This window comes from Prionailurus viverrinus, chromosome D2, assembly GCF_022837055.1.
Source record: "Prionailurus viverrinus isolate Anna chromosome D2, UM_Priviv_1.0, whole genome shotgun sequence".
Classification (NCBI taxonomy): Eukaryota; Metazoa; Chordata; class Mammalia; order Carnivora; family Felidae; genus Prionailurus; species Prionailurus viverrinus.
In genome coordinates this window covers 71,745,443-71,768,529 of record NC_062571.1, presented here as the reverse complement: position 1 = coordinate 71,768,529, position 23,087 = coordinate 71,745,443, and the positions used below count along the sequence as shown (strand labels likewise).

At 38.8% G+C, this 23,087-nt stretch overlaps 1 protein-coding gene across 5 annotated transcripts in view; it reads right to left on the bottom strand.

The window, feature by feature from the left end:
* The window catches only part of TDRD1 (tudor domain containing 1), a 47,862-nt gene extending 24,775 nt beyond the window's left edge, over positions 1-23,087 (bottom strand). For 2 of the 5 annotated variants that reach the window (XR_007145509.1, XM_047826373.1), the window contains exons 1-10: positions 18,558-18,722; positions 17,668-17,998; positions 15,128-15,177; positions 7,400-7,544; positions 4,719-4,824; positions 3,932-3,995; positions 2,869-2,973; positions 2,459-2,641; positions 1,803-1,946; positions 883-1,054 (exon numbers count right to left, since the gene is read on the bottom strand). Coding sequence is in view for 4 of the 5 variants with exons in the window: in XM_047826373.1 (XP_047682329.1) it covers positions 883-1,054; positions 1,803-1,946; positions 2,459-2,641; positions 2,869-2,973; positions 3,932-3,995; positions 4,719-4,824; positions 7,400-7,544; positions 15,128-15,177; positions 17,668-17,998; positions 18,558-18,722 (1,465 nt within the window). In the remaining variant the exon portion in view is untranslated. Of the gene's footprint in view, positions 1-882; positions 1,055-1,802; positions 1,947-2,458; positions 2,642-2,868; positions 2,974-3,931; positions 3,996-4,718; positions 4,825-7,399; positions 7,545-15,127; positions 15,178-17,667; positions 17,999-18,557; positions 18,723-22,987 lie in introns of those variants that run through there. The other 3 variants (XM_047826375.1, XM_047826376.1, XM_047826374.1) reach the window with 2 other exon arrangements.

Below are 23,087 nucleotides of genomic sequence, written 5' to 3'. Positions count from 1 at the left end.
AATTGAGACAAAATCCTCATCATCACTTGGCAGAAAATCTAATGAAAGTATTTCACTTCAAAATTCTGGATAACATGAAAGGTTTAGTTACCACCTCGCTGGTATGCTTAGTATGGCCACCATTTAGGACAAAAAATTAATTTAGTGTTAAAATAGGACTACTTTTTCTCAGACATAAAGTATAGCCAAAACAAGGGTAGCCAGTGTGATATGAACTTCAAGTTCCATAAAATAACATCCAGAAGCCCAAGCTGTTAACATACACAGCAAAGAAAGAAAATAGATTTTATACTTAATTTCACAACAGGATTAAGTCAATTTTCTACCAAGTCACCAAGTGACGCTGGATCTCTAAAAGTAGAAGAGTAATAACTTGAGAAGTCACTTTTCAAACACACAGAAAGCCAGCACAGAAGGACAGGATTCCAAGGTGTTTCCATTTAGTATTCCACTTAAACACTAGGCATTCAAAGTCTCGATACTAAACCAATGCAGTTCTGCGAAGGTTGTTCAAGGAAAAAGCACTCCTGACACAAGCATGGACAAATTCATAAAGAAATTCTTGACTTTTTCCCAATAAATGAGTAGAAATCATGAATAGAGATCATAATGGCTATATCAAAAGGGTAACAGAGTTATCCCCAAACTAAGTATAGATGTAGCTTTTTGGCCCACCCATTTCTAGGAATGTGCGCCAGGTCTTTGACAAACTGCCAACCCCAAGCGCAGGGCCAAAGCCATCTTTTTATCACAACCCGAATGACTTCCGAGTGGAGCTTACTACTTGGCCTCACTTCGTGTTTTTATTTCTTCTCTGTGCAACAAGTAAAGACTAAATAACATATTAAGTGCTCCATCTAAAAAAGAAGACTTAGATCTTACCTGAACTTGGCAGCATAACATCCACAGCAAAGGTAACTACCTCTTCTTTTAAGATGTCGACAATCTTTATAGAGCAGTACTGCTCCATTAACAGTGATTTAATAGTTTTGATACATTCATTGCTCCAATTCCCCTCTGCTGGGGTAACACTGGCCACAAAGCACTTTATGGCCTGAAAGATTTTATGTAAGTTACTAAAAAAAAAAAAGTTACTATTTGAAAACGACTTTTTCTAATTAATAATGTGAATATAATTCATGCTGAAAATATACTGGAAATCTTCAAAAACTAACCAAATAAACAACTTTATAATTATTTGTCTCTTGTGGTACTCTAACCCACAGTGCTTTTCCTTTTGGGACTTCTTGAAGCTCAAAAATTCATGAAAGGATAATAATTATCCCTCACATACATATAAATTCAGGCTGCTTCCACACAATGTAATAAATACAGAAATGATCATTTTAGGGGCCCCTGGAGTGGCTCAGCTGGTTAAGTGTCCAACTCTTGATTTTGGCTCAGGTCATGATCTCAGTGATGAGATCGAGCCCCCACGATGGGGCTGTGTTGGGCGTGAAGCCTGCTAAAGATTCTCTCTCTCCCTGCCCTCTGCCCCTCCTCTGCTTGTGCTCTCTCTCAAAAAAAAAAAAAAAGATCATTTTAAAAGAACTGATGGATAAGATAGATGTCCCTAAAAATGCGAAGTTTCTCATCTAAGTACTTAAGTAAATAAGGCCTATTAAATGGAGCCAAGAAAGCCAATGATTGTTTATCTACTTGGTAAAAGATGAAAAATATACCAGAATGTGTTTTTTCCTAGTAACAATCATAGTATAGAACAAGCAAATACAGTGCCCATCAAAATATTAAAAAGAGCTCCTTTGAGACACTTAGGAGTTTAGAAAGTGAAAAAGACTCACACATGGAGGAAATAAGTCGATGTTTCTATTGAGTTGGTGAATTCTGTTTACTGGAATTATTTCTTCATTTCCATAATCAATATATAAGACTTGTGCCTTCTTCTGCAGCATATCAACATCTCGTATTATTACTCTGTTCCAGGTCTGAAAGTGTAATAGAATGGCGCCCTGCTTCAGAACAGCGTTTCATAACCTTACGCCTGAAAACCCTCAGCCAATCTACAGAACACACAAAGGAAAGGCTACTGGTCTGCTGAGGCACTTGGTAGGTTAATTTTCTAGGAATCTGGCTAAGAAACCCCTAAATTTGTCTTTTTAGGAGACTTTAATAGGCACAACTCTTCCCGGGTTCTTCTAGCCCACGAGACACTAAGACACACTAATGCCTCCGCCGCAGAAATAAACACCATCCAGGACTCACAGTCTGCCAGTCTGTAACTGGCGACTGAGGAGCCTGTAAACAGAGCTGGAGGGGGCAAGGGCAGGAAGGAGGTCACCCGACACACCTGCAATACTGACCGAGGAAGAGAAAGAGGAGTGTGACCAGAGCCTCTTGTCAAGCCATCAAATGCATTATTAAAAGCTCTGGTGTCGAGTTTGTATGAGCAAAGTAAATTAAAACATCATCTTAAATCATTCATTTCGTCACGGGTTACCTGGTCAACAGTGTACTTGGCAACACAAACTTCCCCCTTAACAGGAATATAATCCTCTTCATGCACCGCATTTGCATAGGTTTCCTTTAAGCACGTGGAAAGTTGGTTCATGTATTCCAAAACTTCTGAAGAATATAACTGCACATAAAAGTCACTCGGGTGCTTGAATTCAGTAACTGTACCCTTTCAAAGACAGAAAAGGTGCAGTAGCTCACTGAGAACACAAGCAAATATGAATTTCTTAAAGTTTTATAATAAGTTTTTAAAAAGGTTATTACAGTTTTTGCAATCCTTACCAATTTCATCGGTTATATTTTGTAGCTATCTTATAAACTCAAACTGAAAATAGGAAACAAGGAACAAAAAGCTACAGTTCTTTGGATGTCTGTCTATATAAATTAAACAAATACCTTTATCTCCATGGTTTTCCTGAGTTGTAGACTTCTCAAATCAGAAAACATTATTTTATCAGCACAAGTGGCTATTTCTTTAGTAAGTCCAAGAGGGTAGTGACCCTGGGTTAAAAAAACAAACAAAAAAAAAAAAACCAAGAAAAAAAAAGTGAGTTATTTACATAAACACATGTTTCAGTGATACCGTGACCACTACTTGCTGGAATTGAGGCAAAAATAGCCTCTTAGGCTTCAACAAGAAAGTAGAGAAATAGCGTGTACTTTCAAGAGCCAATAAAACCCACTGTCTACAGGCAGTGTACAAAGCACTGGGATCACCTAAGAATCAGGCCATAATGGTGATGATAATGTTGTGTTTATGAAATAAAAAGAGGGGCTTAGCGTTTTAAGTTTGTACTTGCTAACATTTTATAGCAATGATTATTTGAGGAAGTCAGATTTTTTTTTTTTTTTAAAGTAGAAGCTAGGACCAGCTAGAGAAGGCTAAAAATTATCTGTTGACATGAGCTGGACACTGTTAGTATTTTTCAGATTATGAATGATTTAGCCCATAGAGTTATCTAAATGGAAGAGTAGTATTACAGAAAAAATGCTCCTTTGGTCACAGAGCCCTGTATTAGGATGCTGTTACACAAAGCCAGAGAACATGTGCCTGCAGGGACTACAGGAGAAGGGGCTCTCTCAAGAGTTCAATGAAGTTACACTGAGACACAGCATTTCTCAAGTCCTTTGGGGAAAAGAGCCAGGCACACACAATGCTCAAAGACCCCCAACAGTCACCCAATTGATCGTTAAGATGTACAGATTTATTCAACAAGAAATTGTTTTTAAATAAACACTAGTGCAGGGCACCTGGCAAGCTCAGCCAATAGAACACATGACTCTTGATCTCAGGGTCATGGGTTCAAGCCCCTTGGTGCCTCACTGTGAGTGGAGATCACTTAGAAATAAACACTGGTGAAATGTAGAAATAAGGGGTAAATATTTTATTTAGCTTAAGTCCTCTTAATTCAATAAAAGTCATTCAAAGTTTACTCTAAAGGCAAAAGGTTTATCATACCTCATTTTTCACTTCCATGTTCTTAGTTTCAAAAGGTGATTTACTATCTTCACGTTTGTAGAAACTGAAATAAAGCAGCTGATAATAATACTTCTAGTACAGAGCCAATTAAGAGTAGGGGCCACAATGATGTTAAATGCTCAATCAACAGAATCCAGAAAGGGAAAAACAGCTTCTTCCAGAGAGAATCACAGTAGTAACAAAGCAAAACAGTCCAAGGCTGGCTATGAAATGGTTTACCCTGTACGTGGGCTTGCCGCCTCTTTCAAAGCCACCTAATTAAAAGGGATATATACAGCCACGATCTCCCAAGTCCCAGCTTCCCTATCTGCAAAATGGAGATAATCCTCACACGAGACCTCAACAGTTTCGAGGACCAAATGAGGTCATAGATGGAAACTGCTTTGCAAACTGGTAAATACCATGCCAGTAGGATTTTTGTATTTTAAAATCACAATTCGAGAGACATTGTGAGAGCTCTACCTCATCAAAATTCAGGAAAGAATACATGATTACATAAAAGTAAGGCATTCTAAAGCTTTCATCATTACAAACACAAACTCACTTTAAGTTCTAACTGAATATGTACCATCTAATAAAATTATATTCATGAAAACTCAGTCCTAAGTCTGTAGAGCTGTTCATTTCAGATTTGCTTTTATGTTTATGTTATACTTCAATAAAAAGTAACTTCTACCTAGTTGTTGCCTGCTTACCTCATTTGATCGTTACACTATCAAAACAAAAAAACCACCTTAGTTTTAATGAATAAGAAAATCGCGCTTACTTGTACTGAACGGGTTTGCACACGATGCTGTGTGCTGACCAGTCCCTTCTCTGGCATGCTGTGGAGCAGTAGTACGTCTGCTTACACTGTGAGCACCTCAGCGACCCTACAGAACACACCCCACAACCACATCGCCAGTGTTTATTCCAAGTATTTGTTGCTGGGAACAAGACATTTTCAAAGACCAGACATATCAAACACATTATTCTATTAATCACATCAAGATCACCTGAGGGGCACCCGGGTGGCTCAGCCGGTTAGGTGTCTGACCTCGGCTCAGGTCATGATCTCCCAGTTCGTGAATTTGAGCCCTGTGTCGGGCTCTGTGCTGACAGCTCGGAGCCTGGAGCCTGCTTCTGACTCCTTCTCTTTGCCCGTCCCCCACTCGCACTCTATCTCTCTTTTTTTTTAATTCTTTTAAAGATTACTTGAAAAGGATTATGCTGTTTATGATTAGGTGTTAAGATTAAACTTTCAAATCCCTCTCAAATTGCAAATAGGAATGCAAAGATGAATATCAGAGGCAGATAACCTTCCTAAAGTAGAGCCCAGAATACATGTTTTTTTTGTTTTTGTTTTTTTTAATTTTTTTTAATGTTTATTTATTTTTGAGAGAGAGAGAGAGACAGAGCATGAACGGGGGAGGGTCAGAGAGAGGGAGACACAGAATCCGAAACAGGCTCCAGGCTCCGAGCTGTCAGCACAGAGCCCGACGCGGGGCTCGAACTCACGGACGGCAAGATCATGACCCGAGCCGAAATTGGCCGCCCAACCGACTGAGCCACCCAGGCGCCCCTAGAATACATGTTGTTAAAAAAGCAATCAAAGGAAACAGAAAATGTGTGGCCATAAGAACATACTTGTGCAAACAGACTGATGTGGCTTATTATCTTGTGCCATTAAAAAAGTACAAAACAGGGGCGCCTGGGTGGCGCAGTCGGTTAAGCGTCCGACTTCAGCCAGGTCACGATCTCGCGGTCCGTGAGTTCGAGCCCCGCGTCGGGCTCTGGGCTGATGGCTCAGAGCCTGGAGCCTGCTTCCGATTCTGTGTCTCCCTCTCTCTCTGCCCCTCCCCCATTCATGCTCTGTCTCTCTCTGTCTCAAAAATAAATAAAACGTTAAAAAAAAAAAAAAAAGTACAAAACAAAAACTAATCAAGAGAATCACACCCAGAAAAACCCAGGAAGTTTTTTAGATAAAGTATTAAAAAATCCTATTAGTGGGGCACCTGGATGGTGCAGGCGGTTAAGCATCTGACTCTTGATTTTGGCTCGGGTCATCATCTCACAGTTCATGAGTTCAAGCCTCACATCAGGCTCTGTGCTGACGGCATTGGCATTCTCTCTTCCTCTCTCTTCCCCTCCCCCATTCATGCTCATTCTCTCAAATAAACTTTTAAAAAATTTTTTAAATCCTATTAGTATACAGGCAGAAAAAAAATATGTCATCTAAAAAACCAAGACAAAGCACATTACGAAACAACAATAAAACCTGGCTGACTTCGAATGCCTCTTCTCTAAAAGAGATAGAAAAAAACACAAAGGAGCTAACTATGCAAATAGCCAGTAAGCACATGAAATACTGCTCACTGATCATGGGGGAAATGCAAGGTAAAACCACAATGAGATACCTCTATATACCCAGGAAAAGGGCCAATATTGAAAAGACTGACAACACCAAATAACAAAGATGTGGAGCAACCAGAATTCAGTACCACTAGGAACATAAAATGAAACACCTACTTTGGAAAATGGTTTGGCTGTTTCCTCTAAAGTTCAACATATACCTACCCTTTGACTTAGCAGTTGTACTCCTAGGTATGTACCCAAGAGAGATGAAAACCTATGCTTACACAAGGACTTGTGCAAAAATATGTAGACCGTTCTATTCATAACAGCCAAAGCTAAACACAAGCAATCCAGTGATATAATCATACAAATACTACTTAACAAAAATTACAAAGAACATAGATTAATCTGAAAAATATTATTCTAAATGAAAAAAAAAGCTTTACACAGAGGAGTCAATACTGTAAGATTCCATTTATACGAAATTCACAAGCTGGAAAACTACTTTATGGTGCAAGAACAACTGTGGTTGCCTCTAGCAGTACAGAGATTGGAAGGGATGATGAGGGAATGTTCTAAGAAGACAGAAATATTCTGTATCTTGATAGGGTCTGAGTCTGTGCATGTCAATATTATCACAAACAAAACTATAGAAAATAACAGGTGAAGAAGCATCAAGAGTGCAAAGGTACGGACAAACAAGAACTTTAAGATGTTGGTAGCTGCCGAAGGTGAGATGTGTATATGGTACACACACACACACACACACACACACACACACACACTACTGTTTACATTTAATAAATTTTAAACTTTCCATAATAAAAATATTTTTCAGGGGCACCTAGGTGGCTCAGTCAGTTGAGCGTCCAACTCTTGATTTCGGCCCAGGTCATGAAGTGATCAGTTTAGATCTAGAGCACATGAGATTGAGCCCCACACCAGGCAATGTGCTTAGCTTGGAGCCTGCTTAAGATTCATTCATCCTCTTTCTGTCTCTCTCTCTCCCACTCCCCACCCCTCTCCCTTGCTCCTGCTCTCTCTCTAAAATAATATATATTGTTTTCAAATGTGTGAAAAAATAATCCAGACACCAGAGGGAAATATGCTTACCAAACAGGCCACATCGATGGCAAGTTGTTGATCGAAAAGGAGGTCCTAAGGATCTGAAGAGTGCTGAATTATTTATGGACAAGGAATTCCCAACCAACTTGTGCATTTTTTTTGACTTTGCAGGAGGCACATTATTGCTAGGCTTCTATTAAGAGAAGAGAATAGCAATATTAAAACTTGGTAGTACTTTTTTTTTTTTAAATACTGTATTTGGGATTTCCTCTTCTGAGAAAGTAAGGTAGATGTACTTTTCCCTATTCCTCCCATTAAGTCCAACTAAAAAACCCTGGACGTTTATGCAAATAAACATAAGCTGACTTTGACAGAAAGCAGCAGACAGGCTAGGAAACTTGGGACCCAGAGAACAAGGCAACGAGTTTCTTGAGTTTTCCTTTTCTCTCATACACCCCAGACAGGGTGCTGGAGAAGCCAGCAACCCAGAAACGCCAAATGATACAAACAATAAAAGCCCCAACAAAAAGTCTGCTCTCTTTAACCAAATGACCAGGAAACAGGCAGCACAGCAATACAGAAAACGTTCATCAATAACTGCTCTACCCTAAACAAACACCACGGAAAAAAGCTGTGGCCCTGTTCTAGGGTAGGGAGCTGGCACTTCATCCCTGGGGTCTCCCCATGAAGACCATATGGGGAACCTGGACTTCCACCCGGCAGGTACGAGTTCTCCCCCTCACCACCATTATTGGGGAAGTGGAAGAGAAGGCCTTGTGGACAATGAGGACTTCTCACCACCACTCAAGAGTGACGAGGGTCTCCAAACTCTCCCACCGCCTCCAACTCCCCACCCTGGCCCGCTTACTCTCTCCCCACTCTACCTGACTTCCACGTCAGTCCAGAGGCACTCATCACTCCCAGCCATGGAGGAGGTATCCCATGAGGCCCACGAGGAGTCAGGAACTCCCACCCTCACCCAGAAGTAAGGAAGAGCATCCCCTTGAGTGTCAGAGGTTGAGTAGGGAACCTGGACATCTACTCTCACCTGGCAGCACCCACCTTCCTCTGTGTCAGAGGAAGCCAGCTAAAACAAAGTTTAAATAAGATACGGCATTTCATTAACATAACGCCCCAATGTGCCAGGTTCAATAGAAAATACCTTGCCATACTAAAAAACAGGAAAATCACAACTGAATGGGGAAAAAAAAAAGATGTCAACATCAAGATGACAGAGACATCTATTTGACAAAGATTTTTTTATTTTTATTTTTATTTATTTATTTATTTATTTTAATTTTTTTTTCAACGTTTATTTATTTTGGGGACAGAGAGAGACAGAGCATGAATGGGGGAGGGGCAGAGAGAGAGGGAGACACAGAATCGGAAACAGGCTCCAGGCTCTGAGCCATCAGCCCAGAGCCTGACGCGAGATCGTGACCTGGCTGAAGTCGGACGCTTAACCGACTGCGCCACCCAGGCGCCCCCTTTTTTATTTTTTTTTAACGTTTAGTTATTATTGAGAGATAGAGAGAGACAGACTGTCAGCAGGCGAGGGGCAGAGAGAGAGGGAGACACAGAATCCCAAGCAGGCTCCAGACTCCGAGCTGTCAGCACACAGCCCGATGCTGGGCTCAAACTCACAAACTACGAGATCATGACCTGAGCCGAAGTCAGATGCTTAACCAACTGAACCACCCAGGCACCCCTATTTGACAAAGATTTTATAGCAGTCATAAGTAATAAGCAATTATGAGCACACCTGAAACAAATGAAAAGAGTCTCAGCAAAAAAATGGAAAATATAAAGAGGAAGTTCTACAACTGAAGAGTAAAAGAAATATTTTAAATGCAATTAGCAGAATGGAGGGGACAGAGGAAAGAATCCGTAAACTTGAAGACTGAACAATAGAAAATGCCTAATCTGAACATCAGAGAAAAAACCTAGTGGAGGAAAAAAAAACTAAATTAACAGTCTCAAAGACCTATGGAACTATGACAAAATATTTAATATTCATGTCTTCAGAGTCACAGAAGGAGAAAGAAGGCAGAACTGAAGAAGTCCTGGGATGCCTGGGTGGCTCAGTCAGTTAAGCATCTGACTTCAGCTCAGGTCATGATCACAGTTTGTGGGTTTGAGCCCCAGGTCTGGCTCTGTGCTGACAGCTCAGAGCCTGGAACCTGCTTCAGATTCTGTCTCCCTCTCTCTCTGCCTGCCCCCCCAACTCTCTCTCAAAAATAAACAATTAGAACTGAAGAAGTTCTCAAATAAAAAAAATAGGGGCGCCTGGGTGGCGCAGTCGGTTAAGCATCCGACTTCAGCCAGGTCATGATCTCACGGCCCGGGGGGTTCGAGCCCCGCGTCAGGCTCTGGGCTGATGGCTCAGAGCCTGGAGCCTGTTTCCGATTCTGTGTCTCCCTCTCTCTCTGCCCCTCCCCCGTTCATGCTCTGTCTCTCTCTGTCCCAAATATAAATAAACGTTGAAAAAAATAAAAGGTCCCAAAGTCACATAATTTGGCAAAAGATAAAAATCAACAAAATCAAGAAGGTGAGCAAATTCCAAGCCAAATCAAAAAATCCACACAAAGACACATCTTAGTCAAATTCTTCAACCTAAAGACAAAAAAGCTTAGCAGAGAGAGGGAAAGCACATCTTACCTATGGGGAAAAAATAATTCAGATGAGAATAGATTTCTCATCAGATACCTGGAGAACAGAAGGAAATAGCACAACATTTCTCAAGTGCTGAAAGAAAAGAACCATTAGCTGAGAAACTTATCTAGGAAAAATATCCTGCAGAAAAGAAGAAATCAAGACATTCTTGAGTGAAAGAGAACTAAGAATTTGTCACCAGCAGACCTATCCTATAAGAACGGCTGGCTAAAGGAAGTTCTCTAAACATAAAGGAAATGATAAAGGAAAGAATGCTGGAACAAAAGAGGAGGAAGAACATATTAAACAAAAATACAGTAAGTACAACAGACTTCTAGAATAGAAGCATTTGTGAAGCAAAACTAAACTGAAAACAGATCATCAGAACTTTAACATCCCTCCCTCAACAAGGAATAGAACTAGACAGAAGATCAGTAAGAAACAGAAGAACTCAAGATCACCAACAACCAACAGATTCTGTTAGACATTTATAGATCATTCTGCCCAACCACAGCAGAATGGACATTGTTTTCAAATGCTAACAGAACGTATACTAAGACCATATACTGGGCCATAAAACAAACTTAAAAGATTTTAAGACATACAGAGGATGGTTTTCAACCAAAGTGGGCTCAAATTTGAAGTAGCAGTAACAAATAATCTGCCAATATTTGAAAATTAAACAATACACTTCTAAAGAACTCATTAGTCAAAGAGGAAGTCTCAAAGGAAATAAAAAATGCTGAAAAAAAAGAAAATATGACAAATCAAAATTTGTAGGACACAGTTAAAGCGTTGCCAAGAGGGAAATTTATAGCACTAAGTTCATATGTTAGAAAAGAGGAAAAGTCTTAAATCAATAATCTAAATTCCCATCTTAAGAACCTAAAAACTAAGAAAAATAATGCTCAAAGCAAACAGAAGGAAACAATACAGACAAAAACCAATGAAATTAAAAATAAAAACTTGGGAGAAAAATCAATGAAACTAAACCTGGTTCTTTGAAAAGATCAATAAAATTGATCTCACAAGACTGTTCGAAAACTAAAGACAGAAATGATCAGTATCAGGAATGAAACAATGTGTATCTTACTATAGACCATGAAGACAAATATGATAGTGAAATACTTTGAACTCTACACATGTATATCTCATGATGTAGACAAAATGGACCAATTCCTCGCAAATCACAAATCACCACAATAGAACATAATTTGAATAGTCTTATAAATATTAAATAAATTGAAATAATTTTAAAACTCCTAAAAAATAAATCTTCATACTTATCTGGTTTTCACTGGCAAATACTACCAAATGTTTAAAAAATTAACACCCGTCCTATACAACCTCTTTTTCAGAAAGTTAATATTCCCTTTGCTCCCCAACCATACAAAGACAGTAAAAAACAGAAAATTACAAACATTGCTCATAAAAACAGATGTAAAAATCCTTCTCAAAATGATACCAGATGTAATTCAGCAATATATAAAAATAATTATACACCATGACAAAGTGGAGTTCATTCCAGAGATGTAAGGCTGGTTACGTTTATTTCTTTTTTTGAGAGGAAGACAGACAGCACGCAAGCGCGCGCACACACACACACACACACACACACACACACACACGCAGAGGAGTGGCAGAGGGGGAGAGACACAGTCTTAAGCAGGATCCATGCCCAGTGCCCAGCCCAACGCGGGGCTCAGTCTCATGACCCACATCATGACCCATCATGAGATTGTGACCTGAGCCAAAATCAAGAGCCAGATGTTTAACTGAGTCACCCAGGTGCCCCAAAGAATATTTTAAAACATCAACGAAATCCACCAAATTAACAGTCTGAAGGATCAATTATCAATGAATGAAGAAAAAGCATTTAGAAAAACTCCACACCAGGGCACCTGGGTGGCTCAGTCAGTTAAGTGTCCAACTTCGGCTCAGGTCATGATCTCCTGGCTCCTGAGTTCGGGCCTACATAAGATCCTCTGTCTCCCTCCGAAGCCCTGCTTTGGATCCTCTATGTCTGTCTGTCTGTCTCACAAATAAACATTAAAAAAAAATAAAAACTCAACACTGATTCACAATAAAAACCATCAAAAAAGTAGAAATAGAAAATTTCATCAATTTGATAAGGCTCATCTACAAAAAGCCTTCAGCTAACATTACACTTAATAGTAAAAGACTCAATGCTTTCCCACTGAGTTTGGAAATAAAGCAAGATATCCATTGTCTCCACTCTTATTCAACACAGGGTTAGAAGTTCCAGCCAGTGCAATAAAGCAAAAAAAAAAAAAAAAAAAAAAAAAAAAAGGAAATATAAAGCACATATATTGAAAAGAAATAAAATTGTTCCTCTTTGCAGAAGATAAAATTGCCTGTATAGAAAATACCAAGGTATGTCTAAAAAAAAAAAAAAAATCCCTAAAGTGACTTCAGCAAAGTCACAGGATACAAGAGAAACATGCAAAACCATATTTATATATATTAGCCATGAACATGACAACATATGGAAATAAAAAATAGCATTTACAATCACTAAAAAAAAAACACCTAGGTGTAAATATAATAACATGTGCACAGAACTTATAAGCTGAAAACTATGAAATGAAAGAAATCAAAGATCTAAGTAAAAATGAAGAGAGAGATTATATTCATGGACTGGAAGATTCAACACAACAAAGATACCCATAATCCTTAAGTTGATATACAGGTTTAATACAATTCCTATCAAAATCTCAGCAAGACTTTTTGCAGATATGGACAAGATTATCCTAGAATGTATATTGGAAGGCACATGAGCTACATACAAGCTAAAACAATCATGAAAAAAAAAAAAAAAAGCGTGGGGCAGGGGGACGCCTGAGTGGCTCAGTCGGTTAAGTGTCTGTGCAGACAGCTCAGAGCCAGGAGCCTGTTTCAGATTCTGTTTCCTCCTCTCTCTGCACCTCCCCTGCTCGTGCTCTGTCGATCTCTCTCAAAATAAATAAACATTAAAAAAAAAAAAAAAGTGGGAGGAATCACAGTACCCAACTTCAAGACTTACTACATAGCTCCAGTACTGTATGGTATTGTGGGAGGAATATGTAGATAGGTCAATGGAAAACAAGAGAAAATCCAGAATAGACCCACACAAATATGCCCAATTAACTTTTGATAAAAGTACAAAAGCAATTCAGTGGAGGAAATACATCATTTTTTAACAAATAGGGCTAGAGAAATTAGACATTAAAAAAAAAAAAAATCAACCTTGACCTAAGTCTCACAACTTAAACTCAAAATGGACCACAAATCTAAATGTAAAACTATAAAACTTTTTGGGAAAAAAAATTTTTTTTTTTTTCCTGAAGCCCAAGTAGCAAGAGTTTCTAGACTGGACACCAAAAGCATAATCCATAAAAGGAAAAATAGATCAGGACATCATTAAAATTAAAAGCTTTATGGGGCGCCTGGGTGGCGCAGTCGGTTAAGCGTCCGACTTCAGCCAGGTCACGATCTCGCGGTCCGTGAGTTCGAGCCCCGCGTCAGGCTCTGGGCTGATGGCTCAGAGCCTGGAGCCTGCTTCCGATTCTGTGTCTCCCTCTCTCTCTGCCCCTCCCCCATTCATGCTCTGTCTCTCTCTGTCCCAAATATAAATAAACGTTGAAAAAAAAATTTTTTTTTAAAAACTTTTGCTCTGCTAAACACCCTAGTAAGAGAATGAAAAGACAAGCTACAGACTGGGAGAGAACATGTGTGAATCACAAGTTTGACAAAAGACTAGAATCTGGGATATATAAAGAGCTTTCAAAACTCAGCAGTTAAAAAAATAAACAATCCATATTAGAAAATGAACAAAAGGTATGAATAAATATTTCACCAAAAAGGATATACACATGGCAAATACCTACGTGAAAAGGTGTTTATCATTAGCCATTAGGGGGAGCACAAAATCACGATGAAATATCACCACATACCTACAAGAATGGGGGCGGTAAAAATACAACCACCACCAAATTCTGGTGGTGATGCTGGATGCAGATTTTCTCAGTGCAAACATACAATGGTATAGCTATGCTAGAAAACACTTTAGTAGTTTCTTAAATATGTGATACTGTATGATCCAGAAATTATACTCCTGGGCCTTTGTCCCAGAGCAAAAATAAACAAAAACAAAAAGCTTATGTTCACATAAACCTTGCATGTGAATATTTAGAACAGTTTTCGCTGGAAGAGTCAAAAACTGTAAACAATACAGATGTACTTCAACATGTGAATGTTAAACCATGGACTACTACTCAGCAATAAAAACAGAATTATGGATACAACAGCTTAGATGAATCTCCAGAAAATTATGCTGAGTGAAAATACCCAATCCCAAGAGGTTACATACTGTAGGACTCCATTTATACAACATCCTTGAAATGACAAAACTGTGGATGTGGATTAGATTTAGTGGTTTCCGTGGATTAAGGAAGTGGTAAGGGCAAGAGCGAAATGGATAGGACCATAAAAAAAGCATGCAAGGGAATGATGGAAATGTTCTGTATCCTGACTCTATCACTGTCAATCTCCTGGTTGTCCTATTATACAAAGTTCTGCAGCAAGTTAGCAAGTTACCACAGGGAAAAACGGGGAAACAGCTACACAGGATCTGTATTATTTCTGCATGTCAACTGCGGAGTTGCATTTACAATTGCATGGTAATCTACAATTACCTAAAAAGAAAGAATTGCTTTTAAAAGGTACTAGGTTAGGGGCGCCTGGGTGGCTCACTCGGTTGAGCGTCCGACTTTGGCTTGGGTGATGATCTCACTGTTTGTTGAGTTAGAGCTCCGCGTCGGGCTCTGTGCTGACAGCTCAGAGCCTGGAGCCTGCTTTGGATTCTGTGTCTCCCTTTCTCTCCGCTCCTCCCCTGCTTGTACCCTGTCTCTCTCTCTCTCTCAAAAATAAATAAACATTAAAAAAATTATAATTAAAAAAAAACAGGTACTAGGTTAAAGAAATGGAAGCTCGACCTTGACTAATACCTGAAAATTAAATAATTCTTCATTAACACAATACAAAGTATGTTTAGAATCTTTTACCCAAACAAAAACACAAAACAGAAAAAAAAAAAAAGTCCTGACACATCACACTACTACTTACTTCTTTGGGTGGTGAATTGTTTGCAACATTTAATGGTGACACTGAGTTTCCTAGAGAGGGAAAACATAAAAGCCAAATATTACTTTGTTCCTAGAAATGTACAATACCATAATTAGATATTCAAATAATAAAATTATACCATAATAGCCTTAAAGGTACACTAAACAATCCTACTTTTTCCTAATGATAAAGGATTTGCCTGAAACTTCCTTAAATACCAATCTTCTTACTGTGAACTTTTCTCAATTCACTAAGGCAGCAGTTCTCAGACATTTTTGAACACCAGCCTCATTTACACACTTAGAAATTACTGAGAACCTCAAAGAGATTTTGTTTATATGGCTCATGTCTGTCAATATTTACTAATACTAGAAATTAAGGGGCACCTGGCTGGTTCAATCAATAAAGCATGTGACTCTTGATCTCAGGGTTGTGAGCTGAAGCCCCACACTGGGGCTTACTTAATTTAAAATTAAAGCTAACTTAATTTAAAAAAATGTAAAAAAAAAAAAAATTATAATTAGAAATTTTAAACTTTTAAAATTAAAAACATTTAAACATAAATTATTACATGTAGACATGATTGTTTTTATTTTTAAAGCAAATACATTTTCTAAAGCAAAAAAAAAATTATGGGTAGCACTATTTTACATTTTTGCACCCATCTTTAATGTTTGGCTTAATGATAGACTCACATCTGCTTTTGCATTCAATCCACTGTGATATGTTGCTTTGATTGAAGCATATAAAGAAAACCTGGCCTCTCACAGACACATGGTTACAAAAAGAAGTATTTAACGGCCTTCTCAGATAATTATGGATATTTTCCTTTAATATCATGCCAAAACTCAAGGGGTAGGTATTTTAAGGAGTAGCTGCAAGGTGGAATCTAAAACTTTTTCATAACGTGACACCGAAATCCACTGATTCATCTTGCACCTTGAGCGGATTTATACGTTTGCACTTTGATTCATGAATGCACATTCATTCATACATGTTTAACCTATACGTGACTTCGCAACATCACACACTGGTCATTTGGAAAAGACTGAGAAACTCTGAGTTACGCAGATCTTCCAAATGTGGACGATTTCATTTTAAAATAGTGAAAACTTCACGTGTGTTAGTTAACATCCCTCTGCATCTCACGAGGACAGTCTTTATTTTTAAGTATTGAGAAGTTGTCACACAGAGTGGCAGATACAAGCTTCCTGAAATTCTCATTTTTGCTTAAAAGCTCGAATTTTATCATTAGCAACAAAATACTGTCAGGTGTATTCCTTGAGGAGACAGGCTCACTTTGTTTATTTTTGAGACTGCCACATCTCTAGATCTGAATAACCAGAGTTTGTCATTCTTTTCCAGTAGAAATGATGTTCAAAGAAAAAAGTTTCCATACAGCTCAGAACTCAATCACACACACGCTCTTCATACTTCGTTATGAAGCAGAAGCTGGGGATAATTCCCATTTTGTTACTACAAATACCTGTACGCAAGGTTCAAGATTTCGTAATAACTCTTACTGCTTTGTCAAGGACGTACTTTAGTAAAACTGGCATTTCCACCTTTGTCTGTCTTAACTACAAGTGCATAGCGATGAAAAACTCAGTGAGCACTAACCCAGGCTGGTGTCCCTACGTGGAGCTAACGAGCACCACTGGTTTACTCATCTTTGCTTTTGCACCAGCGTAAAGTCAGCACAACAAAGGCAGCAAATGATTTTTGAGATTCAGAAAATAGTTTCGACCTCTTGGGAAACCCCGTGCCAGAACTACATCACCATAACATTAAAAGATCGTATCTGAGGGGCGCCTGGGTGGCTCAGTCGGTTAAGCGTCCGACTTCGGCTCAGGTCAAGATCTCACAGTCTGTGGGTTCGAGCCCCGCATCGGGCTCTGTGCTGACAGCTCAGAGCCTGGAGCCTGCTTCCGATTCTGTGTCTCCCTCTCTCTCTGTCCCTCCCCTGCTCATGCTCTGTCTCTCTCTGTCTCTCAAAAATAAATAAAAAAAAAAAAAAACATTAAAAAAAAAAAAAAGATCGTATCTGATACACATTCATCCAGGGCCCAGCCTCCTTAAAAACCAGGTTTTTAGGACTGAGGACTAAAGGGGAAAAAAAAAACCAAAAAAAAACCACACCACCTCATGAAACAATTTAATGTATTAGCTACATTTTTGTGAGCTTTTGTATGCATACAATTTGCATAGTATTTTTAAAATATGGTCAATCTGTAGAGTTCCCATAAAAAGCCAGAGTACAGTATTTCCTTTCTATACTCCTAGTCCTTCAATTGTGGGGGTGGGAGGGGCTCCTCTGGAGATAGACATTCTCTCCTCAGGAATCCTTTTTGTGATGAATCTAGTCAAAGGCAGCTACTTGGCACCTGGTTTTTCCTTCTAGATTAATATTTAAATGCAAATACTACAAGGTGGCCATTTCGTTATTCTGTTAATAGCCCATGGGTGTGTAATTACATACTTGTGATAAGCCAAAGAAACCACCAGAATCAAGAAGTATTAAACCTGTAGTTTCCACTTACCTGTTGGCAACGTTTTCCTGTCTCCTTTGGATCCAGTCACCTCTCTGCTGAGGCTATTAGAGTTTGAAGACACTGAATTGTCTTCCTGACTAGCCAAATACTGTTTGGTTTGCTCACTAAGCAAAAAATTGTTCTTTTTATTTCCATTCTCTGGACTTTTCAACCGGAAGTTAGGGTGGTTAGCATGTCCTCCAGGACTTCTTAAAGAATCACATGGTGGAAGCTTGTTTTCATTTTTCTCAAAATTAAATGGCTCTGTCATTTTATAAGTAGATGCCTCCAAATGATTTCTTGACATCATACTACGCGGCAATGTGACATTCACAGAAGTCTACGGGAAGAAGCATATTTACAAGGCAATTTTTAATTACAAAAGTAGAAGCATTGTAGGCCCAGGTGATTTCTTTTTATGTAACAGGTAATGCTCCTGAATGATTCCAAAGCAGAGGTAACTGTGATATCACAGCCTGGCCTAAAGGCAAAAGAAAAAAAACAATTCGATTCTCTATCGATAAGCACAAACTCCCAAGTTTCACACAATTCAACCACAGACAAAAAACTAACAACTCAAGAGACATCAAGAATAATCTCAGAGTTCGACACCATTCCTTACTTTAAAAAGCTTTTGAAACGATAGAACTTTCACATTTTAAAAGAAATATTTCCAACTCAGTGCATGCAACTTAAAGGTGAAATACAATGAAGGGCATTGTTTTCATCGGGTCATTGCCTACCTTTCTAGAATCCCTCTACTGGCTCCTATTTAGATGGTATGACCTTGTATCTGCTGAGCCCAGCTCCCCAATGGCCACACCCCTCCGTCCCCGCCTCTCTCATCCCCCAGGTTAGCTCCTTCCTTCCCAGCCATCCTTCAGTTTGCTTCAGCTGACCTCCATGCGATCTGTTTTTCTTCCCAAGGCCTCTGCTTTGATCATCTCCAGCTGTGCTTCCATAAACTGTAACTTGTATCTACTGTTTTTCAGGATTATCTGCGTGCATCCTTCTCTAAAAAGAAGGTAGCATATTGTTGCAACGTGCCTCTGAAAAACCTCCATCCAGACCTTATGCTGGCTTGTTGTTTTTCTCTTACTCTTAAAGAATACTAAGTGTCCTCCCCAAGGGAAGTAATAAAAGTGGACAAACAACTTTTCTTTGTGTAGTGAGTTACCACCGCTTGTCTATTGACTGCAGGCAAAACTGCCTATCATCCCAAAACTGCTCAAAAAAAAAAAAAAAGCCACAAAAAATTAAACTGATATGAGTATCATCTAAATGTTGCTTAACATTGTTTTAAATAGAAGATAAAGAAATAGCAGAAAAGTCCTCCTCTTGGTGTCCTAAAATGCCTATTTCATTTCCTGCTTTAAATTAGGCCTAGCCTAATCCATGACGATAGAGAAAAAATAATGAAATAAAAAGAAACACACAGGCACACTCAAAGGTGGGGAACTCTCTGAGGACCAGATCCTGGAAAGATCCCTAACACAAGGCCTGCAGATAGGCAGTCACAGAGAGAGATCCTGTAGCTGCCAGGGAAAGCACACCTACACCGAAGAAAGTTGGACGCGGTAAGAAATACCGTGGACACTGAGTTACAAAAGAGAAGTAACTGCCAGGGGAAACTGGGTGAGGGTAGGAATACGAAGTAATGCCACACACACTGTACAAGAAATTTAAAGAATGTGCATTTCCCAGGGTGTGTGGGTGGCGTAGTCAGGTAAGTGTCCAACTGCTAGTTTCGGCTCAGGTCATAATCTCACGGTTCCTGAGTTCGATCCCCATATCGGGTTCCATGCTGACAGTGCAAAGCCTGCTTGGGATTCTCTTTCTCTGCCCTTCCCACATGTGCTCTCTTAAAAAAACGGATAAACTTATAAAAAAATGCATTAACACATTAGGGTAACTACTAGAAGAACAAAAACAATACATGAATTTAAAATTACTGAAGAAAAAAATAAAATTACTGAAGAAAAAAAATCTCAGTCTAACAGAAAAAAAAAATTCAAGCATGGTCAGTAGAAAACATCAAATGTGACAGAACCAAATCCAAGTATCAGTGATTGAGTCTCAATTAAAAGAGAAAAAGACTTAGGGAGAAAAAGATCCAGCTAAATGTTATGCATAAGCAGCAGAGATAAAAAACGAAATTATATAGCAATGCTGTAAATAACAGAACTAAAACACATGTTATGCAAACAACCAAAAAAAAAAAAGGTGGAATACTAATATTAATAGCCGATAAAAATAGAACTCAACTTCAAAAATATCGGGAGTGCTGGGGTGCCTGGGTGGCTCAGTCGGTTGAGCAACTGACTTCGGCTCAGGTCATGATCTCACGGTTTGTGAGTTCAAGCCCCACGCTAGGCTCTGTGCTAACAGCTCAGAGCCTGGAGCCTGCTTCAGATTCTGTGTCTCCCTCTCTCTCTGGCCCTCCTCTACTCATGCTCTGTCTCAGAAAAAAATAAACATTAAAAAAATTTTTTTTAAATGTCACGAGTGCCTTAGACAGTTGTCAAGATACAGAAAGCAAGTGGTGATATTTTAAATACCATGATGAATACAACCAAAAGCATTCATTTTTCCAATACTGGGCATATACTGGACTAGAAAGGCCACCCCAACGAACTCCAGAAACACTAATGCCATGTTCACTCATCACAGTACACAAACCTCCATCTCAGGTTTTATTTCCCAGGGAATCAGCCTACAACAACTACATTAGAAGATGAAGGGTTCTGGGGCTTTTTGTTTAAAAGTGGTAAAATATCACGAAGAAACTGATAGCAAACATGACTCTCTAAAACAAAAACTTATAAGAAATAGCAAAGAGGCCAGGAAATAAAGATTAACACATAGGTGAAAAATTCAACACCAAAATTTTTAAAAATGTGATAAATAGTAAAAACATTCGGATACTGTAGCAGACACTGTGATTGACCCAGAAAGGCCATCTTCTACCTCCGATTTGTCAGCTGGCACTAGAGACAACACTGGCCATAATCAATCCTCCTGAGGAGAACTTCCCAGAAAGCTCTGTCCTTTCTTGATGAACATGGACAGGTTTGGATAGCAGGAACCTTCACCCCTTTCTTCCTATAACACAATCAGGAAGCTTAAATAAGCAAAAGGAAGAACACACACTCTAAGGTTCGTAGAGCTGGAAAGGCAGAGCACCTGGGGTCTCTGGCGGTAACCTGGAGTCAGTATGTCAGCTCTGATCTATGCATAGACTTGCTATGGCATCAAATAAACCCATGAGTTTTCTGTTATTTGCAGCACAATTGATAGATACCAATAAAACATGTGAGCAAAAGTCATGAACAGAATGCATAAAAGATGAAGACTGGTTGATAAACATAGGGGTAAAAACATTCAACCTCATTTGTAATAAAAAACAAAAATTGAAATTAAGTAACTTATTTTCTACCCAGCATGAGCGTGATTAAAAAGGACACTCATTACTGCAGGGAATATAAAGTAATATGTTCTTACTGGGAGACAATTTGAATATACATACATACATACACATATGTACATGTATGTATGTCTCTATACATTCTTAAGATATCAATGTATTCTTAAAATTTTTTAATGTTTATTTTTGAGAGAGACAAAACATGGCGGGGGTGGGGGCAGAGAGAGAGGGAGACACAGAATCCAAAGCAGGCTCCAGGCTCTGAGCTATCAGTACAGAGCCTGATGTGGGGTTCGAACTCCTGAACCGTGAGATCATGACCTGAGCCGAAGTCGGACACTCGAGCTACCCAGGCACCCTGAGATATAGATGTTTTCTTAAAAACATTCCTAGTCACTCATCTGGCAACTTTACTTCTAGAAATCATCCCACTAAAATAATCCTAAATAACAAAAATCCTATTTAAAATGATGAAAAATACTGGAGAAAAAAGTTAACTGTGATGCCATTACTAAATAGAATATTAACGTTGCCATTTAGGGTCCTAGTTTTAAAAATATTGTGAAATGTGTTAAAACAGCAAATGAAAAATCAGAAACACTGTATATCCAATATAATGACTGGGAAAAAAAACAACCCCTGCATGTAAGCATGATCAATGAAATACATTAAATTTTAAAACAATGAGTGTTGTGTAAAGTAGGTTGACAAAGGAATCTTTTTCACTATATATAATTTTCCGAATTATAAGAATTACTTTTATAGAAAAAAGCATTTTAAAGATTAAAACATCTCTGGGGCATCTCAGAGGCTCGGTTGATTAACCGTCCAACTTCAGCTCAGGTCATGATCTCATGGCTCGGCTGGTGAGTTATACAGCTCAAGCCCTGTATCAGGCTCTGTGCTGATAGCTCAGAGCCTGAAGCCTGCTTCAGACTCTGTCTCCCTCTTTCTCTGCCCTTCCCCCACTCATGCTCTCTCTCAAAAATAAACATCAAAAAAAATGTAAATATTAAAATATCCTTAAAAATTAAAATATTACTATTATATTTTAATTGAGCCTATTTTTCCTAAAGTGTAGTTAATTCTAAACCAAGTAAAGGATCAAGTAATATTTAAACCACAAAAGTAGGGTATAGTCCTCTTCTCAAGACACCAGTGGGACCCTCAATACACAACATGTAACTCCCAAAATAGCCTTTCCTAACTTTGTCATTTAGTAAGGCTGACAGTCAATCCACAGTCAGTTACTTTCCACCCTGTATTACAGTTAGCTATAGACAATTATGTCCGTCTTCTAGGTTATTTTAAGTAGCTTGAGTGCAGGAACCATGTCTTCTTAAAACCATTAACAAAAACCCCCTGATTTCCCATAGCACCTACCATGGTGTTTTTGTACAATGAAGTATTCAAAAGATATTTGAATCTTTTGATACAAAACTACTTAAAAGACACTGCTGCACTATTTTCATGACAATCTCGACAGGAAAAATGAAATTCATTATCTGAAATTACATTTGGCAGTCTTAAACAGAGAATTACATCATGTTATGAGGTTTTCTGAAATTTAATAGCAAAACCTCAAGTCTTACATCCACTCTTACAAACTCTAAAAATTAGCCAACAAATTTGACTTCAGGAACAACAGAATCAGTCTTAGACCCAATGTACAAGTGTAAGCAGCAAATAAAAAGGCGAAATATGTAGGTTAGAAAGACACCTCACTTGCCTCACCCTATTCAGGAATTTTCATTCCAACGCCCAGAGCAAATAGTGGTGAAGACCTGTTCTATAACTAGAGGCTTTTAACTTCCTTTAATTTTGGACAGCCAATTGTACTGCATTCTTTTTTATAAAATAATTCACCCCCCCCCCCCAATTCTGTTGCTGCCCTGTAATCACTACCTTTCAAATATCTGAGATGTCCCACCAGGTCAACTTTCCTCCAGGTCCTTCACCAGCTGATGTAGCACCTTCCGGAGTCCTCACAAGTCTGGACTTTCTC